General features: G+C 47.7%; 1 protein-coding gene across 1 annotated transcript in view; it reads right to left on the bottom strand.

Annotated features, from left to right (window-relative positions):
• Positions 1-14,590, bottom strand: part of LOC128699252 (circadian locomoter output cycles protein kaput) — a 109,829-nt gene extending 95,239 nt beyond the window's left edge. Inside the window, exon 1 of the mRNA XM_070090416.1 lies at positions 14,388-14,590. Within this exon, the coding sequence (XP_069946517.1) occupies positions 14,388-14,574 (187 nt within the window). The 5' untranslated portion in view covers positions 14,575-14,590. The remainder of the gene's footprint in view (positions 1-14,387) is intronic.
• Between the last annotated feature and the right edge of the window lie 6,217 nt (positions 14,591-20,807).

Raw genomic sequence — 20,807 nt, 5'->3', positions numbered from 1 at the left:
CAAGCGATGGTGCCACCAACATGGTATGACAGTGTGACAAGCGACGGTGCCACCAACATGGTATGACAGTGTGACAAGCGACTGTGTCACCAACATGGTATGACAGTGTGACAAGCGACGGTGTCACCAACATGGTATGACAGTGTGACAAGCGATGGTGTCACCAACATGGTATGACAGTGTGACAAGCGACGGTGTCACCAACATGGTATGACAGTGTGACAAGCGACGGTGCCACCAACATGGTATGACAGTGTGACAAGTGACGGTGTCACCAACATGGTATGAGTGTGACAAGCGACGGTGCCACCAACATGGTATGACAGTGTGACAAGCGACGGTGTCACCAACATGGTATGACAGTGTGACAAGCGACGGTGTCACCAACATGGTATGACAGTGTGACAAGCGACGGTGCCACCAACATGGTATGACAGTGTGACAAGCGACGGTGTCACCAACATGGTATGAAAGTGTGACAAGCGAGTGTCACCAACATGGTATGACAGTGTGACAAGCGACGGTGCCACCAACATGGTAAGTCAGTGTGACAAGCGACGGTGCCACCAACATGGTATGACAGTGTGACAAGCGATGGTGCCACCAACATGGTATGATAGTGTGACAAGCGACGGTGCCACCAACATGGTATGACAGTGTGAGAAGCGACGGTGCCACCAACATGGTATGACAGTGTGACAAGCAACGGTGCCACCAACATGGCATGACAGTGTGACAAGGGACGGTGCCACCGACATGGTATGACAGTGTGACAAGCGACGGTGCCACCAACATGGTATGACAGTGTGACAAGTGACGGTGCCACCAACATGGTATGACAGTGTGACAAGCGACGGTGTCACAACATGGTATGACAGTGTGACAAGCGATGGTGTCACCAACATGGTATGACAGTGTGACAAGCGACGGTGTCACCAACATGGTGTGACAGTGTAACAAGCAACGGTGTCACCAACATGGTATGACAGTGTGACAAGCGACGGTATCACCAACATGGTATGGCAGTGTGACAAGCGATGGTGTCACCAACATGGTATGACAGTGTGACAAGCGATGGTGTCACCAACATGGTGTGACAGTGTGACAAGCAACGGTGTCACCAACATGGTATGACAGTGTGACAAACGACGGAATCACCAACATGGTATGACAGTGTGACAAGCGATGGTGTCACCAACATCGTATGACAGTGTGACAAGCGACGGTGTCACCAACATGGTATGACAGTGTGACAAGCGAGGGTGCCACCAACATGGTATGACAGTGTGACAAGCGACGGTGTCACAAACATGGTATGACAGTGTGACAAGCGACGGTGCCACCAACATGATATGAGTGTGACAAGCGACGGTGCCACCAACATGGTATGACAGTGTGACAAGCAACGGTGTCACCAACATGGTATGACAGTGTGACACGCGACGGTGTCACCAACATGGTATGACATTGTGACAAGCGACGGTGCCACCAACATGGTATGACAGTGTGACAAGCGACGGTGTCACCAACACGGTATGACAGTGTGACAAGCGATGGTGCCACCAACATGGTATGACAGTGTGCCAAGCGATGGTGCCACCAAAATGGTATGACAGTGTGACAAGCGACGGTGCCACCAACATGGTATGACAGTGTGACAAGCGATGGTGCCACCAACATGGTATGACAGTGTGACAAAAGACGGTGCCACCGACATGGTATGACAGTGTGACAAGCGACGGTGCCACCAACATGGTATGACAGTGTGACAAGCGACGGTGCCACCAACATGGTATGACAGTGTGACAAGCGACGGTGTCACCAACACGGTATGACAGTGTGACAAGCGATGGTGCCACCAACATGGTATGACAGTGTGACAAGCGATGGTGCCACCAACATGGTATGACAGTGTGACAAGCGACGGTGTCACCAACATGGTATGACAGTGTGATAAGCGACGGTGCCACCAACATGGTATGTCAGTGTGACAAGCGACGGTGCCACCAACATGGTATGACAGTGTGACAAGCGACGGTGTCACCAACACGGTATGACAGTGTGCCAAGCGATGGTGCCACCAACATGGTATGACAGTGTGACAAGCGACGGTACCACCAACATGGTATGACAGTGTGACAAGCGACGGTGTCACCAACATGGTATGACAGTGTGACAAGCGACGGTGCCACCAACATGGTACGTCAGTGTGACAAGCGATGGTGCCACCAACATTGTATGACAGTGTGACAAGCGACGGTGCCACCAACATGGTAAGACAGTGTGACAAGCGACGGTGCCACCAACATGGTATGTCAGTGTGACAAGCGACGGTGCCACCAACATGGTATGACAGTGTGACAAGCGACAGTGCCACCAACATGGTATGATAGTGTGACAAGCGACGGTGCCACCAACATGGTATGACAGTGTGACAAGCGACGGTGTCACCAACATGGTATTACAGTGTGACAAGCGACGGTATCACCAACATGGTATGACAGTGTGGCAAGCGACGGTGTCACCAACATGGTATGAGTGTGACAAGCGACGGTGCCACCAACATGGTATGACAGTGTGACAAGCGACGGTGTCACCAACATGGTATGACAGTGTGACAAGCGATGGTGCCACCAACATGATATGACAGTGTGACAAGCGACAGTGTCACCAACATGGTATGACAGTGTGACAAGCTACGGTGTCACCAACATGGTATGACAGTGTGACAAGCGACGGTGCCACCAACATGATATGACAGTGTGACAAGCGACGGTGCCACAAACATGGTATGACAGTGTGACAAGCGACGGTGCCACCAACATGGTATGACAGTGTGACAAGACGGTGCCACCAACATGGTATGACAGTGTGACAAGCAACGGTGCCACCAACATGGTATGACAGTGTGACAAGCGACGGTGCCACCAACATGGTATGACAGTGTGACAAGCGACGGTGTCACCAACATGGTGTGACAGTGTAACAAGCAACGGTGTCACCAACATGGTATGACAGTGTGACAAGGGACGGTGCCACCGACATGGTATGACAGTGTGACAAGCGACGGTGCCACCAACATGGTATGACAGTGTGACAAGTGACGGTGCCACCAACATGGTATGACAGTGTGACAAGCGACGGTGTCACCAACATGGTATGACAGTGACAAGCGACGGTGTCACCAACATGGTATGACAGTGTGACAAGCGACGGTGTCACCAACATGGTGTGACAGTGTAACAAGCAACGGTGTCACCAACATGGTATGACAGTGTGACAAGCGACGGTATCACCAACATGGTATGGCAGTGTGACAAGCGACGGTGTCACCAACATGGTATGACAGTGTGACAAGCGATGGTGTCACCAACATGGTGTGACAGTGTGACAAGCAACGGTGTCACCAACATGGTATGACAATGTGACAAACGACGGAATCACCAACATGGTATGACAGTGTGACAAGCGACGGTGTCACCAACATCGTATGACAGTGTGACAAGCGACGGTGTCACCAACATGGTATGACAGTGTGACAAGCGAGGGTGCCACCAACATGGTATGACAGTGTGACAAGCGACGGTGTCACAAACATGGTATGACAGTGTGACAAGCGACGTTGCCACCAACATGATATGACAGTGTGACAAGCGACGGTGCCACCAACATGGTATGACAGTGTGACAAGCAACGGTATCACCAACATGGTATGACAGTGTGACAAGCGACGGTGTCACCAACATGGTATGACAGTGTGACAAGCGACGGTGCCACCAACATGGTATGACAGTGTGACAAGCGACGGTGTCACCAACACGGTATGACAGTGTGACAAGCGATGGTGCCACCAACATGGTATGACAGTGTGACAAGCGACGGTGCCACCAAAATGGTATGACAGTGTGACAAGTGACGGTGCCACCAACATGGTATGACAGTGTGACAAGCGATGGTGCCACCAACATGGTATGACAGTGTGACAAAAGACGGTGCCACCGACATGGTATGACAGTGTGACAAGCGATGGTGCCACCAACATGGTATGACAGTGTGACAAGCGACGGTGCCACCAACATGGTATGACAGTGTGACAAGCGACGGTGTCACCAACACGGTATGTCACGATGGTGCCACCAACACAGTGTATGACAGGTGTGTGATAAGCGACGGTGCCACCAACATGCAGATGGTGCCACCAACATGGTATGACAGTGTGACAAGCGACGGTGTCACCAACCATGACAGTGTGTGGTGCCACCAACATGGTATGACAGTGTGACAAGCGACGGTGCCACCATCATGGTATGACAGTGTGACAAGCGACGGTGTCATGGTATGACAGTGTGACAAGCGACGGTGCCACCAACATGGTATGTCAGTGTGACAAGTGTGACAGTGTGACAAGCGACGGTGCCACCAACATGGTATGTGACAAGTGTCATGGTATGTCAACAAGCGACGGTGCCACCAACATGGTATGATAGTGTGACAAGCGACGGTGCCACCAACATGGTATGACAGTGTGACAAGCGACGGTGTCACCAACATGGTATTACAGTGTGACAAGCGACGGTATCACCAACATGGTATGACAGTGTGACAAGCGACGGTGTCACCAACATGGTATGAGTGTGACAAGCGACGGTGCCACCAACATGGTATGACAGTGTGACAAGCGACGGTGTCACCAACATAGTATGACAGTGTGACAAGCGACGGTGCCACCAACATGATATGACAGTGTGACAAGCGACGGTGTCACCAACATGGTATGACAGTGTGACAAGCGACGGTGTCACCAACATGGTATGACAGTGTGACAAGCGACGGTGCCACCAACATGATATGACAGTGTGACAAGCGATGGTGCCACAAACATGGTATGACAGTGTGACAAGCGACGGTGCCACCAACATGGTATGACAGTGTGACAAGACGGTGCCACCAACATGGTATGACAGTGTGACAAGCAACGGTGCCACCAACATGGTATGACAGTGTGACAAGCGACGGTGCCACCAACATGGTATGACAGTGTGACAAGCGACGGTGCCACCAACATGGTATGACAGTGTGACAAGCGATGGTGCCACCAACATGGTATGACAGTGTGGCAAGCGACGGTGTCACCAATACGGTATGACAGTGTGACAAGCGATGGTGCCACCAACATGGTATGACAGTTTGACAAGCGACGGTGCCACCAACATGGTATGACAGTGTGACAAGCGACGGTGTCACCAACATGGTATGACAGTGTGACAAGCGACGGTGCCACCAACATGGTATGACAGTGTGACAAGCGACGGTGCCACCAACATGGTATGACAGTGTGACAAGCGACAGTGCCACCAACATGGTATGAGTGTGACAAGCGACGGTGCCACCAACATGGTATGACAGTGTGACAAGCGACGGTGTCACCAACATGGTATTACAGTGTGACAAGCAACGGTATCACCAACATGGTATGACAGTGTGACAAGCGACGGTGTCACCAACATGGTATGACAGTGTGACAAGCGACGGTGCCACCAACATGGTATGACAGTGTGACAAGCGACGGTGTCACCAACATGGTATGACAGTGTGACAAGCGACGGTGCCACCAACATGATATGACAGTGTGACAAGCGACGGTGTCACCAACATGGTATGACAGTGTGACAAGCGACGGTGTCACCAACATGGTATGACAGTGTGACAAGCGACGGTGCCACCAACATGATATGACAGTGCGACAAGCGACGGTGCCACCAACATGGTATGACAGTGTGACAAGCGACGGTGACCAACATTGTATGACAGTGTGACAAGACGGTGCCACCACCATGGTATGACAGTGTGACAAGCGACGGTGCCACCAACATGGTATGACAGTGTGAAAAGCGACGGTGCCACCAACATGGTATGACAGTGTGAAAAGCAACGGTGCCACCAACATGGTATGACAGTGTGACAAGCGATGGTGCCACCAACATGGTATGACAGTGTGGCAAGCGACGGTGTCACCAACACGGTATGACAGTGTGACAAGCGATGGTGCCACCAACATGGTATGACAGTGTGACAAGCGACGGTGCCACCAACATGGTATGACAGTGTGAAAAGCGACGGTGTCACCAACACGGTATGACAGTGTGACAAGCGACGGTGCCACCAACATGGTATGACAGTGTGACAAGCGACGGTGCCACCAACATGGTATGACAGTGTGACAAGCGATGGTGTCACCAACATGGTATGACAGTGTGACAAGCGATGGTGTCACCAACATGGTATGACAGTGTGACAAGCGACGGTGTCACCAACATGGTATGACAGTGTGACAAGCGACGGTGCCACCAACATGGTATGACAGTGTGACAAGCGACAGTGTCACCAACATGGTATGACAGTGACAAGCGACGGTGTCACCAACATGGTATGACAGTGTGACAAGCGAGTGTCACCAACATGCTATGACAGTGACAAGCGATGGTGCCACCAACATGGTATGACAGTGTGACAAGCGACGGTGTCACCAACATGGTATGACAGTGTGACAAGCGACGGTGTCACCAACATGGTATAACAGTGTGACAAGCGACTGTGTCACCAACATGGTATGACAGTGTGACAAGCGACAGTGCCACAAACATGGTATGACAGTGTGACAAGCGACGGTGTCACCAACATGGTATGGCAGTGTGACAAACGACAGTGCCACCAACATGGTATGACAGTGTGACAAGCGACGGCGTCATCAACATGGTATGACAGTGTGACAAGCGATGGTGTCACCAACATGGTAGGACAGTGTGCCAAGCGATGGCGCCACCAACATGGTATGACAATGTGACAAACGACGGTGCCACCAACATAGTATGCCAGTGTGACAAACGACGGTGTCACCAACATGGTATGACAGTGTGACAAACGACGGTGCCACCAACATGGTATGACATTGTGACATGCGACGATGTCACCAACATGGTATGACAGTGTGACAAGCGACGATGCCACCAACATGGTATGACAGTGTGACAAACGACGATGCCACCAACATGGTATGACAGTGTGACAAGCGACGGTGATACCAACATTGTATGACAGTGTGACAAGCGATGGTGCCACCAACATGGTATGACAGTGTGACAAGCGACGGTGCCACCAACATGGTATGACAGTGTGACAAGCGACGGTGTCACCAACATGGTTTGACAGTGTGACAAGCGACGGTGCCACCAACATGGTATGACAGTGTGACAAGCAACGGTGTCACCAACATGGTATGACAGTGTGACAAGCGACGGTATCACCAACATGGTATGACAGTGTGACAAGCGACGATGTCACCAACATGGTATGACAGTGTGACAAGCGACGGTGTCACCAACATGGTATGACAGTGTGACAAGCGACGGTGCCACCAACATGGTATGACAGTGTGACAAGCGAAGGTGTCACCAACATGGTATGACAGTGTGACAAGCGAGTGTCACCAACATGGTATGACAGTGTGACAAGCGACGGTGCCACCAACATGGTAAGTCAGTGTGACAAGCGACGGTGCCACCAACATGGTATGACAGTGTGACAAGCGATGGTGCCACCAACATGGTATGATAGTGTGACAAGCGACGGTGCCATCAACATGGTATGTCAGTGTGACAAGCGACGGTGCCACCAACATGGTATGACTGTGACAAGCGACGGTGCCACCAACATGGTATGACAGTGTGACAAGCGATGGTGCCACCAACATGGTATGACAGTGTGACAAGCGATGGTGCCACCAACATGGTATGACAGCGTGACAAGCGATGGTGCCACCAACATGGTATGACAGTGTGATAAGGGACGGTGTCACCAACATGGTATGACAGTGTGACAAGCGACGGTGTCACCATCATGGTATGACAGTGTGACAAGCGACGGTGTCACCAACATTGTATGACAGTGTGACAAACGACGATGTCACCAACATGGTATGACAGTGTGACAAGCGACGATGCCACCAACATGGTATGAGAGTGACAAACGACGTGACCAACATGGTATGACTGGTGCCACCAACATGGTATGAGTGTGACAAACGACGGTGCCACCAACATGGTATGACAGTGTGACAAGCGACGGTGCCATCCAACATGGTATGACAGTGTGACAAGCGACGGTGCCACCAACATGGTATGACAGTGTGACAAGCGACGGTGCCACCAACATGGTATGACAGTGTGACAAGCGACGGTGCCACCAACATGGTATGACAGTGTGACAAGCGACAGTGTCACCAACATGGTATGACAGTGTGAGAAGCGTGACAAGCGTCATGGTGCCACCAACATGGTATGACAGTGTGACAAGCGACGGTGCCACCAACATGGTATGACAGTGTGACAAGCGACGGTGCCACCAACATGGTATGTCAGTGTGACAAGCGACGGTGCACCAACATGGTATGACAGTGTGACGACGGTGGGTATGACTGTGACAAGCGACGGTGCCACCATGGTATGTCAGTGTGACAAGCGACGGTGCCACCAACATGGTATGACTGTGTGACAAGCGACGGTGCCACCAACATGGTATGACAGTGTGACAAGCGACGGTGCCACCAACATGGTATGACAGTGTGACAAGCGACTGTGTCACCAACATGGTATGACAGTGTGACAAGCGACGGTGTCACCAACATGGTATGACAGTGTGACAAGCGATGGTGTCACCAACATGGTATGACAGTGTGACAAGCGACGGTGTCACCAACATGGTATGACAGTGTGACAAGCGACGGTGCCACCAACATGGTATGACAGTGTGACAAGTGACGGTGTCACCAACATGGTATGAGTGTGACAAGCGACGGTGCCACCAACATGGTATGACAGTGTGACAAGCGACGGTGTCACCAACATGGTATGACAGTGTGACAAGCGACGGTGTCACCAACATGGTATGACAGTGTGACAAGCGACGGTGCCACCAACATGGTATGACAGTGTGACAAGCGACGGTGTCACCAACATGGTATGAAAGTGTGACAAGCGAGTGTCACCAACATGGTATGACAGTGTGACAAGCGACGGTGCCACCAACATGGTAAGTCAGTGTGACAAGCGACGGTGCCACCAACATGGTATGACAGTGTGACAAGCGATGGTGCCACCAACATGGTATGATAGTGTGACAAGCGACGGTGCCATCAACATGGTATGTCAGTGTGACAAGCGACGGTGCCACCAACATGGTATGACTGTGACAAGCGACGGTGCCACCAACATGGTATGACAGTGTGACAAGCGACGGTGCCACCAACATGGTATGACAGTGTGACAAGCGACGGTGCCACCAACATGGTATGACAGCGTGACAAGCGATGGTGCCACCAACATGGTATGACAGTGTGACAAGGGACGGTGTCACCAACATGGTATGACAGTGTGACAAGCGACGGTGCCATCAACATGGTATGTTAGTGTGACAAGCGACGGTGCCACCAACATGGTATGACTGTGACAAGCGACGGTGCCACCAACATGGTATGACAGTGTGACAAGCGACGGTGCCACCAACATGGTATGACAGTGTGACAAGCGACGGTGCCACCAACATGGTATGACAGCGTGACAAGCGATGGTGCCACCAACATGGTATGACAGTGTGACAAGGGACGGTGTCACCAACATGGTATGACAGTGTGACAAGCGACGGTGTCACCAACATGGTATGTCAGTGTGACAAGCGACGGTGTCACCAACATGGTATGACAGTGTGATAAGCGACGGTGTCACCAACATGGTATGACAGTGTGACAAACGACGGTGTCACCAACATGGTATGACAGTGTGATAAGCGACGGTGCCACCAACATGGTATGACAGTGTGATAAGCGACAGTGTCAGCAACATGGTATGTCAGTGTGACAAGCGACTGTGTCACCAACATGGTATGACAGTGTGACAAGCGACGGTGCCACCAAAATGGTATGACAGTGACAAGCGACGGTGTCACCAACATGGTATGACAGTGTGACAAGCGACGGTGTCACCAACATGGTATGACAGTGTGATGAGCGACGGTGTCACCAACATGGTATGTCAGTGTGACAAGCGACGGTGTCACCAACATGGTATGACAGTGTGACAAGCGACGGTGTCACCAACATGGTATGACAGTGTGACAAGCGACGGTGTCACCAACATGGTATGACAGTGTGACAAGCGATGGTGCCACCAACATGGTATGACAGTGTGACAAGCGACCGTGCCACCAACATGGTATGACAGTGTGACAAGCGACGGTGTCATCAACATGACTGAAAGTAAAACTATTCTGGTTGCAAGAATTAATGAAATTATATTGGGAATGAATACTAAACACCGCAAGCAATTTCACCGCATTATTCACCACCTGAAATGAGTCACTTCGCCTGTTTTGGATGATCCTAGGTAATTTACACAATGTATGATAATTGTACCTATGTGTACCTGTGCCTAAATAAATTCAATTAAAGCATTTTACTAGGCCTCACAGCCCGAAGCATCACCAGTTTCAAAGCTTCTTGTGTAAGATTGATGCAGAATACGGCGATGTACTGAACTAACTTAAAGTCAGCTCAAGAAGTCAGACTGGCCAGTTAATTAGTATTAAAATGAAAACTAAGAGCTAAACCACCAATGACCAGTTAAAATAACTAAGTTAAAGCTAATCTGAGGAAACAAAACCATTAACAGTTTGAGTTACATTTAATTTCAGCAAATGAAAGTATTGATGACTCAAGAAATCGTAATGACACGATTGCAAATAAACCATACCCCGGCCGGGATTGAACCCGCGGTCATAGAGTCTCAAAACTCCAGCCCGTCGCGTTAGCCACTAGACCAGCTAGCCACAATAAGATTCATCCAACTAGGTATATTTCTACACCATAGGAAAGTTAGCACAGGCACCTCTGTGACCACAAATGCAAGTTTTTACAGACGAATCTCCAGTATTGATAACTGAGAACGGTGTATTTCAGTACGTGTTCTCACAAATATGAAATAGGCGAATATATGAACATATCTGCCATAAAACTCACTCTTTTAACTTAATTTCAAAGGTAGTGTTGCCAGATATCAAAATACTTTATTTTAACGTGAAATACTGCAAGAGTCTATCAAAGGTGACTAGCTAATTGTACAAGTCGGACCGACAAGCCGCCATAAGCTTCTCTCTCCTATGTGCAGGTTATCTGTGTATTGTTCCAGTCACGGTATTGTACCTTTTTTGTTCTTTATAAAAGGTAACCTTAAAAATACACAGATTCGTTTGTAAATCTGAGTGTAACGAGTTCTCGTTATGTTAACGAGATTATTATTATTATTATTAAAGATTCGCCGGTATTCTCCCGGCCCGGGCCTTTTCCAAGTGGTGGCCCGGCCTTGGCTCCCTCTTTAGGGACTGTCTGAGACCTAAGTCTCCCATGGGAGGAGGCACAAGTACCTCCTCATCTTTGGGACCAACTGTCCCCAGGCCTAGTCACAAGCTAGGCCTCTCTGGTCTGTCATCCCCGCCCCAAGGGGGCTAATGGGAATGACAGTCTTGTGAGCTGTAAGCTCGGGCTCAGGCACCTACCCTACCCTAGAAGGGTTAGGCATGGTGTCGATCTGTTAACGAGAGTACAAGAGTTTCACTCACTTCGCACAAACCAAAATAAAACAAATAACACATAAAACTATATGTAGTGTCACTGTCGTATAGAGCCAGAGTAAATAGAGCGTACAAAATATGGTAGCCAATTATTTTACAATATAAACCTTATTTTAGAATTTACATTTGATGTTTAATTAATATGACGTTTGACATGAAACAATAAATTGTTATGCAGTTCAGTTTGAGTTTTCTCAAGTGAATAAATAATGTAACGGTATATATATATATATATATATATATATATATATATATATATATATATATATATATATATATATATATATATATATATATATATATATATATATACAGACATACATACAATTCTAGAACTGTCCTGGGGACCCTCATTCTCAGAGAAAAGAATAAACTTGCTTCAGGGAAAACTCAAGGTTCTCCCTGAAGCTGTTTGAGAATTTTCTCCTACCACCCCCTATATTTAATATATATTTTATTTAAAGACAAAATACATTGACAAAACATTCATAAACATACAAAAGAAAGTAAAACAACATAGGTAACTCAGAGCTACATCTCGAATACTTCGTCCAGCTCCTCTGCGGTGGACCACATGCCCAGAATGCTGCAGGCATTTCCTCTCTGGATCGCAACACTGAGTCTCTGAAAGAGCAAGCTGGTCGCCCTGTGGTCCTTGGTTTCTATGATGAACTTTTCACCCAGCTCTTTGAGGAACCTTAGAGCACACTTGCTCCATGCTCCAAGGGTCTCCGACCCTATTGGGATGAAGTTATAGCAAGGGGAAAGGTCTTCATATTTGCGGATCTTCTGGGTCTCCCTGTGGCTGGCAGCTCCACCCCCTTCCACTACGGAGTATGGCAAGTAGGTGCCTGCCAATGTGGCGGCACAGGTGTAGTCCCAGGCAATCTGCTTTCCATCCTTCCAGGGTAGCATAGTGGCTCCATCAGGACGCTTTTGACTTCCGTCAGACCTCTGCACTTGGGGTTCCCGTTGAGCTGGGCAATGGGCTGTGGCGAGGCTTCTCTTTATGAAGTCATTGACCTCCTCATGTCTTGCATACTTCCCTTCTGCTGTGTGACACACGAGACCATGAAGTCCGAATTGATCAGCTGTCGCCCTGCCGCAAATACACCTATGTTCGGTGAGGATGGGGGCGGCTAGGCGAAGAGCAACACCAATCCGAATGGCCTGTGGGTCTAGCCGAGTGCCCAAGGAGGAATTGGGAACAGTTAACAGGAAATCTCCTGAGTGTGGTGCCTTCACTGCCAGGAGACGAGCTTTGTCCTTTCCTGAGGCGTTGGATATATATATATATATATATATATATATATATATATATATTACATCCTGTCTGCGAGTGTTTACATATATATATATATATATATATATATATATATATATATATATATATATATATGTGTGTGTGTGTGTGTGTGTGTGTGTGTGTGTGTGTGTGTGTGTGTGTGTGTGTGTGTGTGTGTGTGTGTGTGTGTGTGTGTGTGTACAAACACTCGCAGACAGGCGATAATCGCGAAAAAGCAAGGTGATGAGGGTAACAAAAAAATTAGGTAGTAAAATGCTGGACATTAGAGGGAGTATGGAGGAAGTGAATGTACTTAGTTGTATGGTAGTGGACTTGTCGGCAGAACGGTCTATGAAAGATGAGTGAACCATGGAAGTGTTGAGGGGAAAAGGGTGGGCGGTGCATTGAGGCATCTGCGGAGACAAAGAATGTTATCCATGGTGGCAAAAAGAAAAATGTATAAGAGTATAATGGTACCAACCCTTATAGGATGAGTGTGAAGCAAAGGTTATGAATGTTGCAGCCAGGAGGAGGCTGGAGGCAGCGTAGATGTCGTGTATGAAGGCAATGTGTGGTGTAAATAAGATAACTTGGAGAGTGTATATATCAGTGGTAGAGGGAAGGCAAGGTAGGGGTCGTCCTAGGAAAGGCTAGCGGGACGGGGGTAAAGTATGTTTTATGTGAGAGGAGCTTGGACGACCTGCAGGTATGTGTGAGCGTGTTAGATAGGAGTGGAGGCAAATGGTTTTTGGGACTTGACGAGCTGTTGGAATGTAAGGTAACATCTCGTGAAGGGATTTATGGAAACCGGTTAGTCAGACTTTAGTTCTGAAGGTGGGAAGTACAGTGTCTGCATTCTGAAGGAGGGGTGGGAATGGTTTCAGTTTGGAGGGACATCTGAATTGCAGTATCGGTGCGCCTCTGGCAAAACTGACAGAATGAATGATAGTGGAAGTGTCTCTTCTTTTTTTCGGGTCACCCTGTCTTGGTGGGAGACGACCGGTGTGTTAAAAGCAATATATATTCTCGTGTAATAGTAACTCAAGCTCAACGGAAATGGAGTCTTTATTTGTTCAAAGGGAATGAAGTCTTTATTTAAGTTTCCCTCAGGTAATGAACTCATTGAAGAATAATTGACGAAATCCTCATAATTTAGTGGAGTCTCCAGCTCAGGCTGACAGATATCATTACTTTCTGTTTACAACTCATCCTGTGTGATGGACTGTAAAAAGGATATATACCTAGTTATTCTTTCTATTATATGGCTGTCACATAGATTAGTGCAGCCGTACAATGCGGGTGTGAGGGAAGTCAGTATAACAACAAAGAGGACGCAGTGTTGTGCAGGTTTAAGTCAGTATAATAACAGAGAGGATGTAATATTGTGCGGGTGTAAGTCAGTATAACAAGAGAGAGGACATACTGTTGTGGATTCTGATGTAGCTAGCTGCGAGACGGAGCACTGAGGTTTTGTCGACCTTCCTGCTGGAGGCGGCGACGAGGGGCACCATACTGGCCAGCTCCGTCACGTAGTGGTTCAACTTGTCCCGTCGAATCTTCTCCGCCAGGTTCCGCATCTCCCGCGACGAACTGGACACCACCAGTAGCATCAGCAGCAGCAAGAAAATAACCAAAAAAAAAAAAAAAAAGGTATTTTAGCATCTGATGGGTATCGCAGTTTGTGTGATATGGTGATATGTGCGTGTGTCCACATGAATACAGTAGTTTACATGTGCACAGAAACAGATATGTACGTGTACACATAAATATCTGTGTGTACAGACACAGATATACACGTGTACACTGAGACTGATATCTACGTGTACATAAGCTTACTCTAGCTTACCCTGGTTTACTCTGACTTTCCCTGGCTTACTGTGGCTTACCCTGGCTTTCCGATCCACCAGTTAAAACAAAATAAATGTTATATGTATGTTTGTGAGACAAACACGGAACTGATACACAAAATGTACACACACACACACACACACACACAGAGTGGGCCAAGAGCTATGAATCGACCCCTGCAACCACAAATAGGTGAGTACACACACACTCATGGAGCAGGGAGAGAGAGAACCTAGTAGCGTTCAGTGAAGGGGCGGGGCCAGGAGCTGAGTCTCGACCCCTGCAACCTCAATTAGGTGAGTACAATTAGGTGAGTATACACACACACACACACACACACACACACACACACACACACACACACACACACACACACACACACACACACATCTCACTGTTTGTTGATGACGTAAAACTATTAAGAAGAATACAAACTGAAGAGGAGAGAGACAGGTACACCTGGACAAACTACAGGAATGGTCAAACAACTAGTTACTGGAGTTTAACCCTAACAAGTGCAAGGTCATGACGACTGGGGGCTGGGGAAAGAGAGGCGACCAGAGACGGAATACAGTCTGAGAGGCGAGGAACTACAGATATTTCTTAAGGAGAAAGATCACAGTGAGCATCACACCCAATGTATCGCCAGAGTTGTGCATAAATCAAACAGCATTTGTAGCATATGCGAAGGTAACTGATATCAGAAATCTCAATGAAGAGCCTTTAAGAGTTTTACGAACACTAGCAGCGCTGTATGACCCTTGTGGGCTTAGCACTTAAGTTATGATTGTACTATAATAATAATAATAATAATAATAATAATAATAATAATAATAATAATAATAATAATAATAATAACAAACTCTAGAAAAGATCCAAAGGTTTGGAACAAGATTAGTCCCCGAACTGAGGAACTGAGTTATGAAGAGAGACTGAAGGAACTGTACCTGACGACTTTAGAAGAAACGGATTAGAGAAGACATGATTAAGACATAAAAGATACTCAAGCAGCCTTGACGGAGCAGATAGTGATAGGTTTTCTGAAGAGAGAGCCATAGGGGTGAGAGGTCATAGACGAAAACGAAAGACAAAGATGAGCCACAGGGATTTTAGAAAATACTTTTTCAGTCTCAGGGTGATAAATAAATGGTATGAGCTAGATAACGAAGTAGAAGAGGCAAATTCAGTACAGTTTCAAGAGTAGGTATGATTGGGCCCATGAGGAGAGGCACCAGTAATGCCGGCGACTGTCGTTTCAGAGGTGGGGCCAGGAACTAAGATTCGACCCCAGCAACTACGCACATTTCAGTGAGTGCACACACACACACACACACACACACACAACGTCAACCTGCTTCTGGCGTTATTACATACGTCACATTTTAAATTAATCTAAGTAACATTACCTGAAAGATTAAATGTATATTTTTGTCTACATTTTAAGTATAAATAAATATATATAAATAAGTATATATATATAAAGGCTTTGAACTTGTTCTATTTTGTTTATAATTCACTAGAACCTCTTGATTATTCATCGCATTAAAACATATTCTTTTTTTGACATTATATAACAAATTTATACTATCAATAACAAGTTGCAACTGCCGTAATTAATTCACATTCCGCGATCATGTCTATAAAATGTTCCGTGTCACTAGTCAGGGGTGTGAGCAAATTTAGATGAAAGGGGAAATATCCCCAATATTTATGCCGGAAGTGATGCTGGGTTCTTAGTCAAGCATTGTACGGGAAAGAGTGGCAGCCTTCCCAGAGAAGAAGCCTCCTAGCCTTGCCTAGCCTAGCCTAGCCTAGCCTAGCCAAGCCAAGCCAAGCCTAGCCTAGCCTAGCCTAGCCTAGACAAAGCACAAACTCCGCCACCGAGTGAGGTGGCCCAGTCTCAGACGGTTTTACACTTCTGAGTAATGAAAAGTAGTCCTGTCAATAACATTAAGAGTTTTTTCTTTACACAGATCAGTTTTAAACGCTAAGAACTGTTGTCCTACCTTAGTTTATTTCAAAGTTCAGTCCTATCTAAGGTATACTACCACCCCCCAGGATACGATCCAGAACAGTCTACTAACACTAAGGTAGTAACTTGCTGCTAGATGAACAGGGACAGCAGATGTAAGGAAACGTGCCCAACGTTTCCACCCGTTCAGGGATCGAATCACGGACGCTCGGTGTGCGAACTAAGTGCGCTACCAACCAAGCCACTATTACAGGTTATAAATAAAAAGTAAAGCTGGATAGATCTCTAATAAATTAAACTGCATGGCATAGCTACCTTTGTACAATAACTGTCACAAAACCCAAGATAGCAACACAGTCATACCATACCACGGGCGGGATTGAACCCGCGATCAGAGAGTCTCAAAACTCCAGACCGTCGCGTTAGCCACTGGACCAGCTAGCCACAATAAGATTCGTCCAACTAGGTATATTTCTACACCATAGGAAGGTTAGCATAGGCACCACTGTGACCACAAATGCAAGTTTTTACAGACGAATCTCCAGCTAGCGTGGCCGTGACGAACTCTAGCTCAAGTCCCCTCACTGCCGTCAACATGTTTTGTTTACAATCGTGTCATTACGATTTCGTGAGTCATAGCAACACAGTGTTACTGCACGAAGAAATACCAACTGTTGGTGATTCGAGAGGAAAAAAAAAAGAGCTCTTCAACACCTGCGTGTCTAAACTCATCTTCTCGGTATTGTGTACCATTACGGTAATGGCAGGTAGACCTACAGACCACAGGACAGCCTCCCCTGGGAGCCTAACAATCGTAGATAATCTAAGAAAGCCTCTGACCAGCTTCAAAAATTTCAACTTCCAATGATAAGGTAATTAAATGTCTGTGATGACCTGCTTTATGACCCAGATCTCTTAAGTTTTTCTTATGAATAATGTGTAGACCTAAATGCCACCCCAGGGGGGGTCGCCGCACGGGGGGTCATCGTCCCGGGGGTCAACGCCCCCGGAAGTTATGCTTTCTCAGTCAAGTTTTAATTATCTGGCATCAAAAGTGTTACCAGACAGCTTTAGGCAGCCTAGTGGCAGGTAGTGTTGGTGGTAGTTGATGGTGGCAGGTAGTGTTGGTGGTAGTTGATGGTGGCAGGTAGTGTTGGTGGTAGTTGATGGTGGCAGGTAGTGTTGGTGGTAGTTGATGGTGGCAGGTAGTGTTGGTGGTAGTTGATGGTGGCAGGTAGTGTTGGTGGTAGTTGATGGTGGCAGGTAGTGTTGGTGGTAGTTGATGGTGGCAGGTAGTGTTGGTGGTAGTTGATGGTGGCAGGTAGCGTTGGTGGCAGTTGATGGTGGCAGGTAGTGTTGGTGGTAGTTGATGGTGGCAGGTAGTGTTGGTGGTAGTTGATGGTGGCAGGTAGTGTTGGTGGTAGTTGATGGTGGCAGGTAGTGTTGGTGGTAGTTGATGGTGGCAGGTAGTGTTGGTGGTAGTTGATGGTGGCAGGTAGTGTTGGTGGTAGTTGATGGTGGCAGGTAGTGTTGGTGGCAGTTGATGGTGGCAGGTAGTGTTGGTGGTAGTTGATGGTGGCAGGTAGTGTTGGTGGTAGTTGATGGTGGCAAGTAATGGTGGTAGTTGATGGTGGCAGGTGATGGTAGCAGGTAATGGTGGCACTTGATGGTGGCAGGTAATAGTGGTAGTTGATGGTGGCAGATAATGGTGGTAGTTGATGGTGGCAGGTAATGGTGGTAGTTGATGGTGGCAGGTAATGGTGGTACTTGACGGTGGCAGGTAATGGTGGTACTTGACGGTGGCAGGTAATAGTGGTAGTTGATGGTGGCAGGTAATGGTGGTAGTTGATGGTGGCAGGTAGTGTTGGTGGTAGATGATGGTGGCAAGTAATGGTGGTAGTTGATGGTGGCAGGTGATGGTAGCAGGTAATGGTGGCACTTGATGGTGGCAGGTAATAGTGGTAGTTGATGGTGGCAGATAATGGTGGTAGTCGATGGTGGCAGGTAATGGTGGTAGTTGATGGTGGCAGGTAATGGTGGTACTTGACGGTGGCAGGTAATGGTGGTACTTGACGGTGGCAGGTAATAGTGGTAGTTGATGGTGGCAGGTAATGGTGGTAGTTGATGGTGGCAGGTAATGGTGGTAGTTGATGGTGGCAGGTAATGGTGGTAGTTGAGATTAAGACACATGTGCAACATCTGGGTATCTTTATTGTAAACGTTTCGCCATCCAGTGGCTTTATCAATACAAATTCTAGGACATAACTTGAAGACAGTAGAACTATGTACAGAAGATGAGGTAATCAGTCCCTCAACCTAGGAGTAGGTGCGAAGAGCACCATAGTCGTGGAGATTCTGAAGCAGAAGAAAGGATCCTGGCGCTTATATAGTAACATCAGGTGTAGCAGACGAGGGCATATTCACTGGTAGGCGGGATTCCCCAGTGGAAGTAGGTCCTTCCCAAAGAGATGGGTTCGTTGTAGTAGTAGTTGTAGATGTTGCACATGTGTCTTAATCTCATCTTGTCGGTATTATATACCATTCGTACACAATGGTGGTAGTTGATGGTGGAAGGTAATGGTGGTACTTGGTGGTGGCGGCAGGTAATGGTGGTAGTTGATGGTGGAAGGTAATGGTGGTACTTGACGGTGGCAGGTAATAGTGGTAGCTGATGGTGGCAGGTAATGATAGTACTTGATGGTGGCAGGTAATAGTGGTAGTTGATGGTGGCAGGTAATGGTGGTACTTGACGGTGGCAGGTAATAGTGGTAGTTGGTGGCAGGTAATGGTAGTACTTGATGGTGGCAGGTAATAGTGGTAGTTGATGGTGGTAGGTAATGGTAGTACTTGATGGTGGCAGGTAATAGTGGTAGTTGATGGTGGCAGGTAATGGTGGTAGTTGATGGTGGCAGGTAATGGTGGTACTTGACGGTGGCAGGTAATAGTGGTAGCTGATGGTGGCAGGTAATGGTGGTAGTTGATGGTGGAAGGTAATGGTGGTACTTGACGGTGGCAGGTAATAGTGGTAGCTGATGGTGGCAGGTAATGGTAGTACTCGATGGTTTCAGGTAATAGTGGTAGTTGATGGTGGCAGGTAATGGTGGTACTTGATGGTGGCAGGTAATAGTGGTAGTTGATGGTGGCAGGTAATGGTAGTACTTGATGGTGGCAGGTAATAGTGGTAGTTGATGGTGGTAGGTAATGGTAGTACTTGATGGTGGCAGGTAATAATGGTAGTTGATGGTAGCAGGTAATGGTGGTAGTTGATGGTGGCAGGTAATGGTGGTACTTGGTGGTGGCAAGTAATGGTGGTAGTTGATTGTGGCAGGTAATGGTGGTAGCTGATGGTGGCAGGTAATGGTGGTAGTTGATAGTGGCAGGTAATGGTGGTTCTTGGTGGCGACGGCAGGAATGGTGGTAGTTGATGGTGGCAGGTAATGGTGGTACTTGGTGGTGGCGGCAGGTAATGGTGGTAGTTGGTGGTGGCAGGTAATGGTGGTACTTGACGGTGGCAGGTAATAGTGGTAGTTGATGGTGGCAGGTAATGGTAGTACTTGACGGTGGCAGGTAATAGTGGTAGTTGATGGTGGCAGGTAATGGTGGTACTTGACGGTGGCAGGTAATAGTGGTAGTTGATGGTGGCAGGTAATGGTAGTACTTGACGGTGGCAGGTAATAGTGGTAGTTGATGGTGGCAGGTAATGGTGGTACTTGACGGTACTTGACGACGGTGGCAGGTAATAGTGGTAGTTGATGGTGGCAGGTAATGGTAGTACTTGACGGTGGCAGGTAATAGTGGTAGTTGATGGTGGCAGGTAATGGTAGTACTTGATGGTGGAAGGTAATAGTGGTAGTTGATGGTGGCATGTAATGGTGGTAGTTGATGGTGGCAGGTAATGGTGGTAGTTGATGGTGGCTGGTAAGAGTGGTGGTTGATTGTGGCAGATGAAAGGTTTTGGCTGATAACAGCTGGTGGTGGTGGTGGCAGGTTATGTCAGATCCTGGTATATGGTGGCAGGTGGCG

This window comes from Cherax quadricarinatus, chromosome 31 (assembly GCF_038502225.1).
Source record: "Cherax quadricarinatus isolate ZL_2023a chromosome 31, ASM3850222v1, whole genome shotgun sequence".
Classification (NCBI taxonomy): Eukaryota; Metazoa; Arthropoda; class Malacostraca; order Decapoda; family Parastacidae; genus Cherax; species Cherax quadricarinatus.
This window is presented reverse-complemented; position numbering and strand designations above follow the sequence as displayed.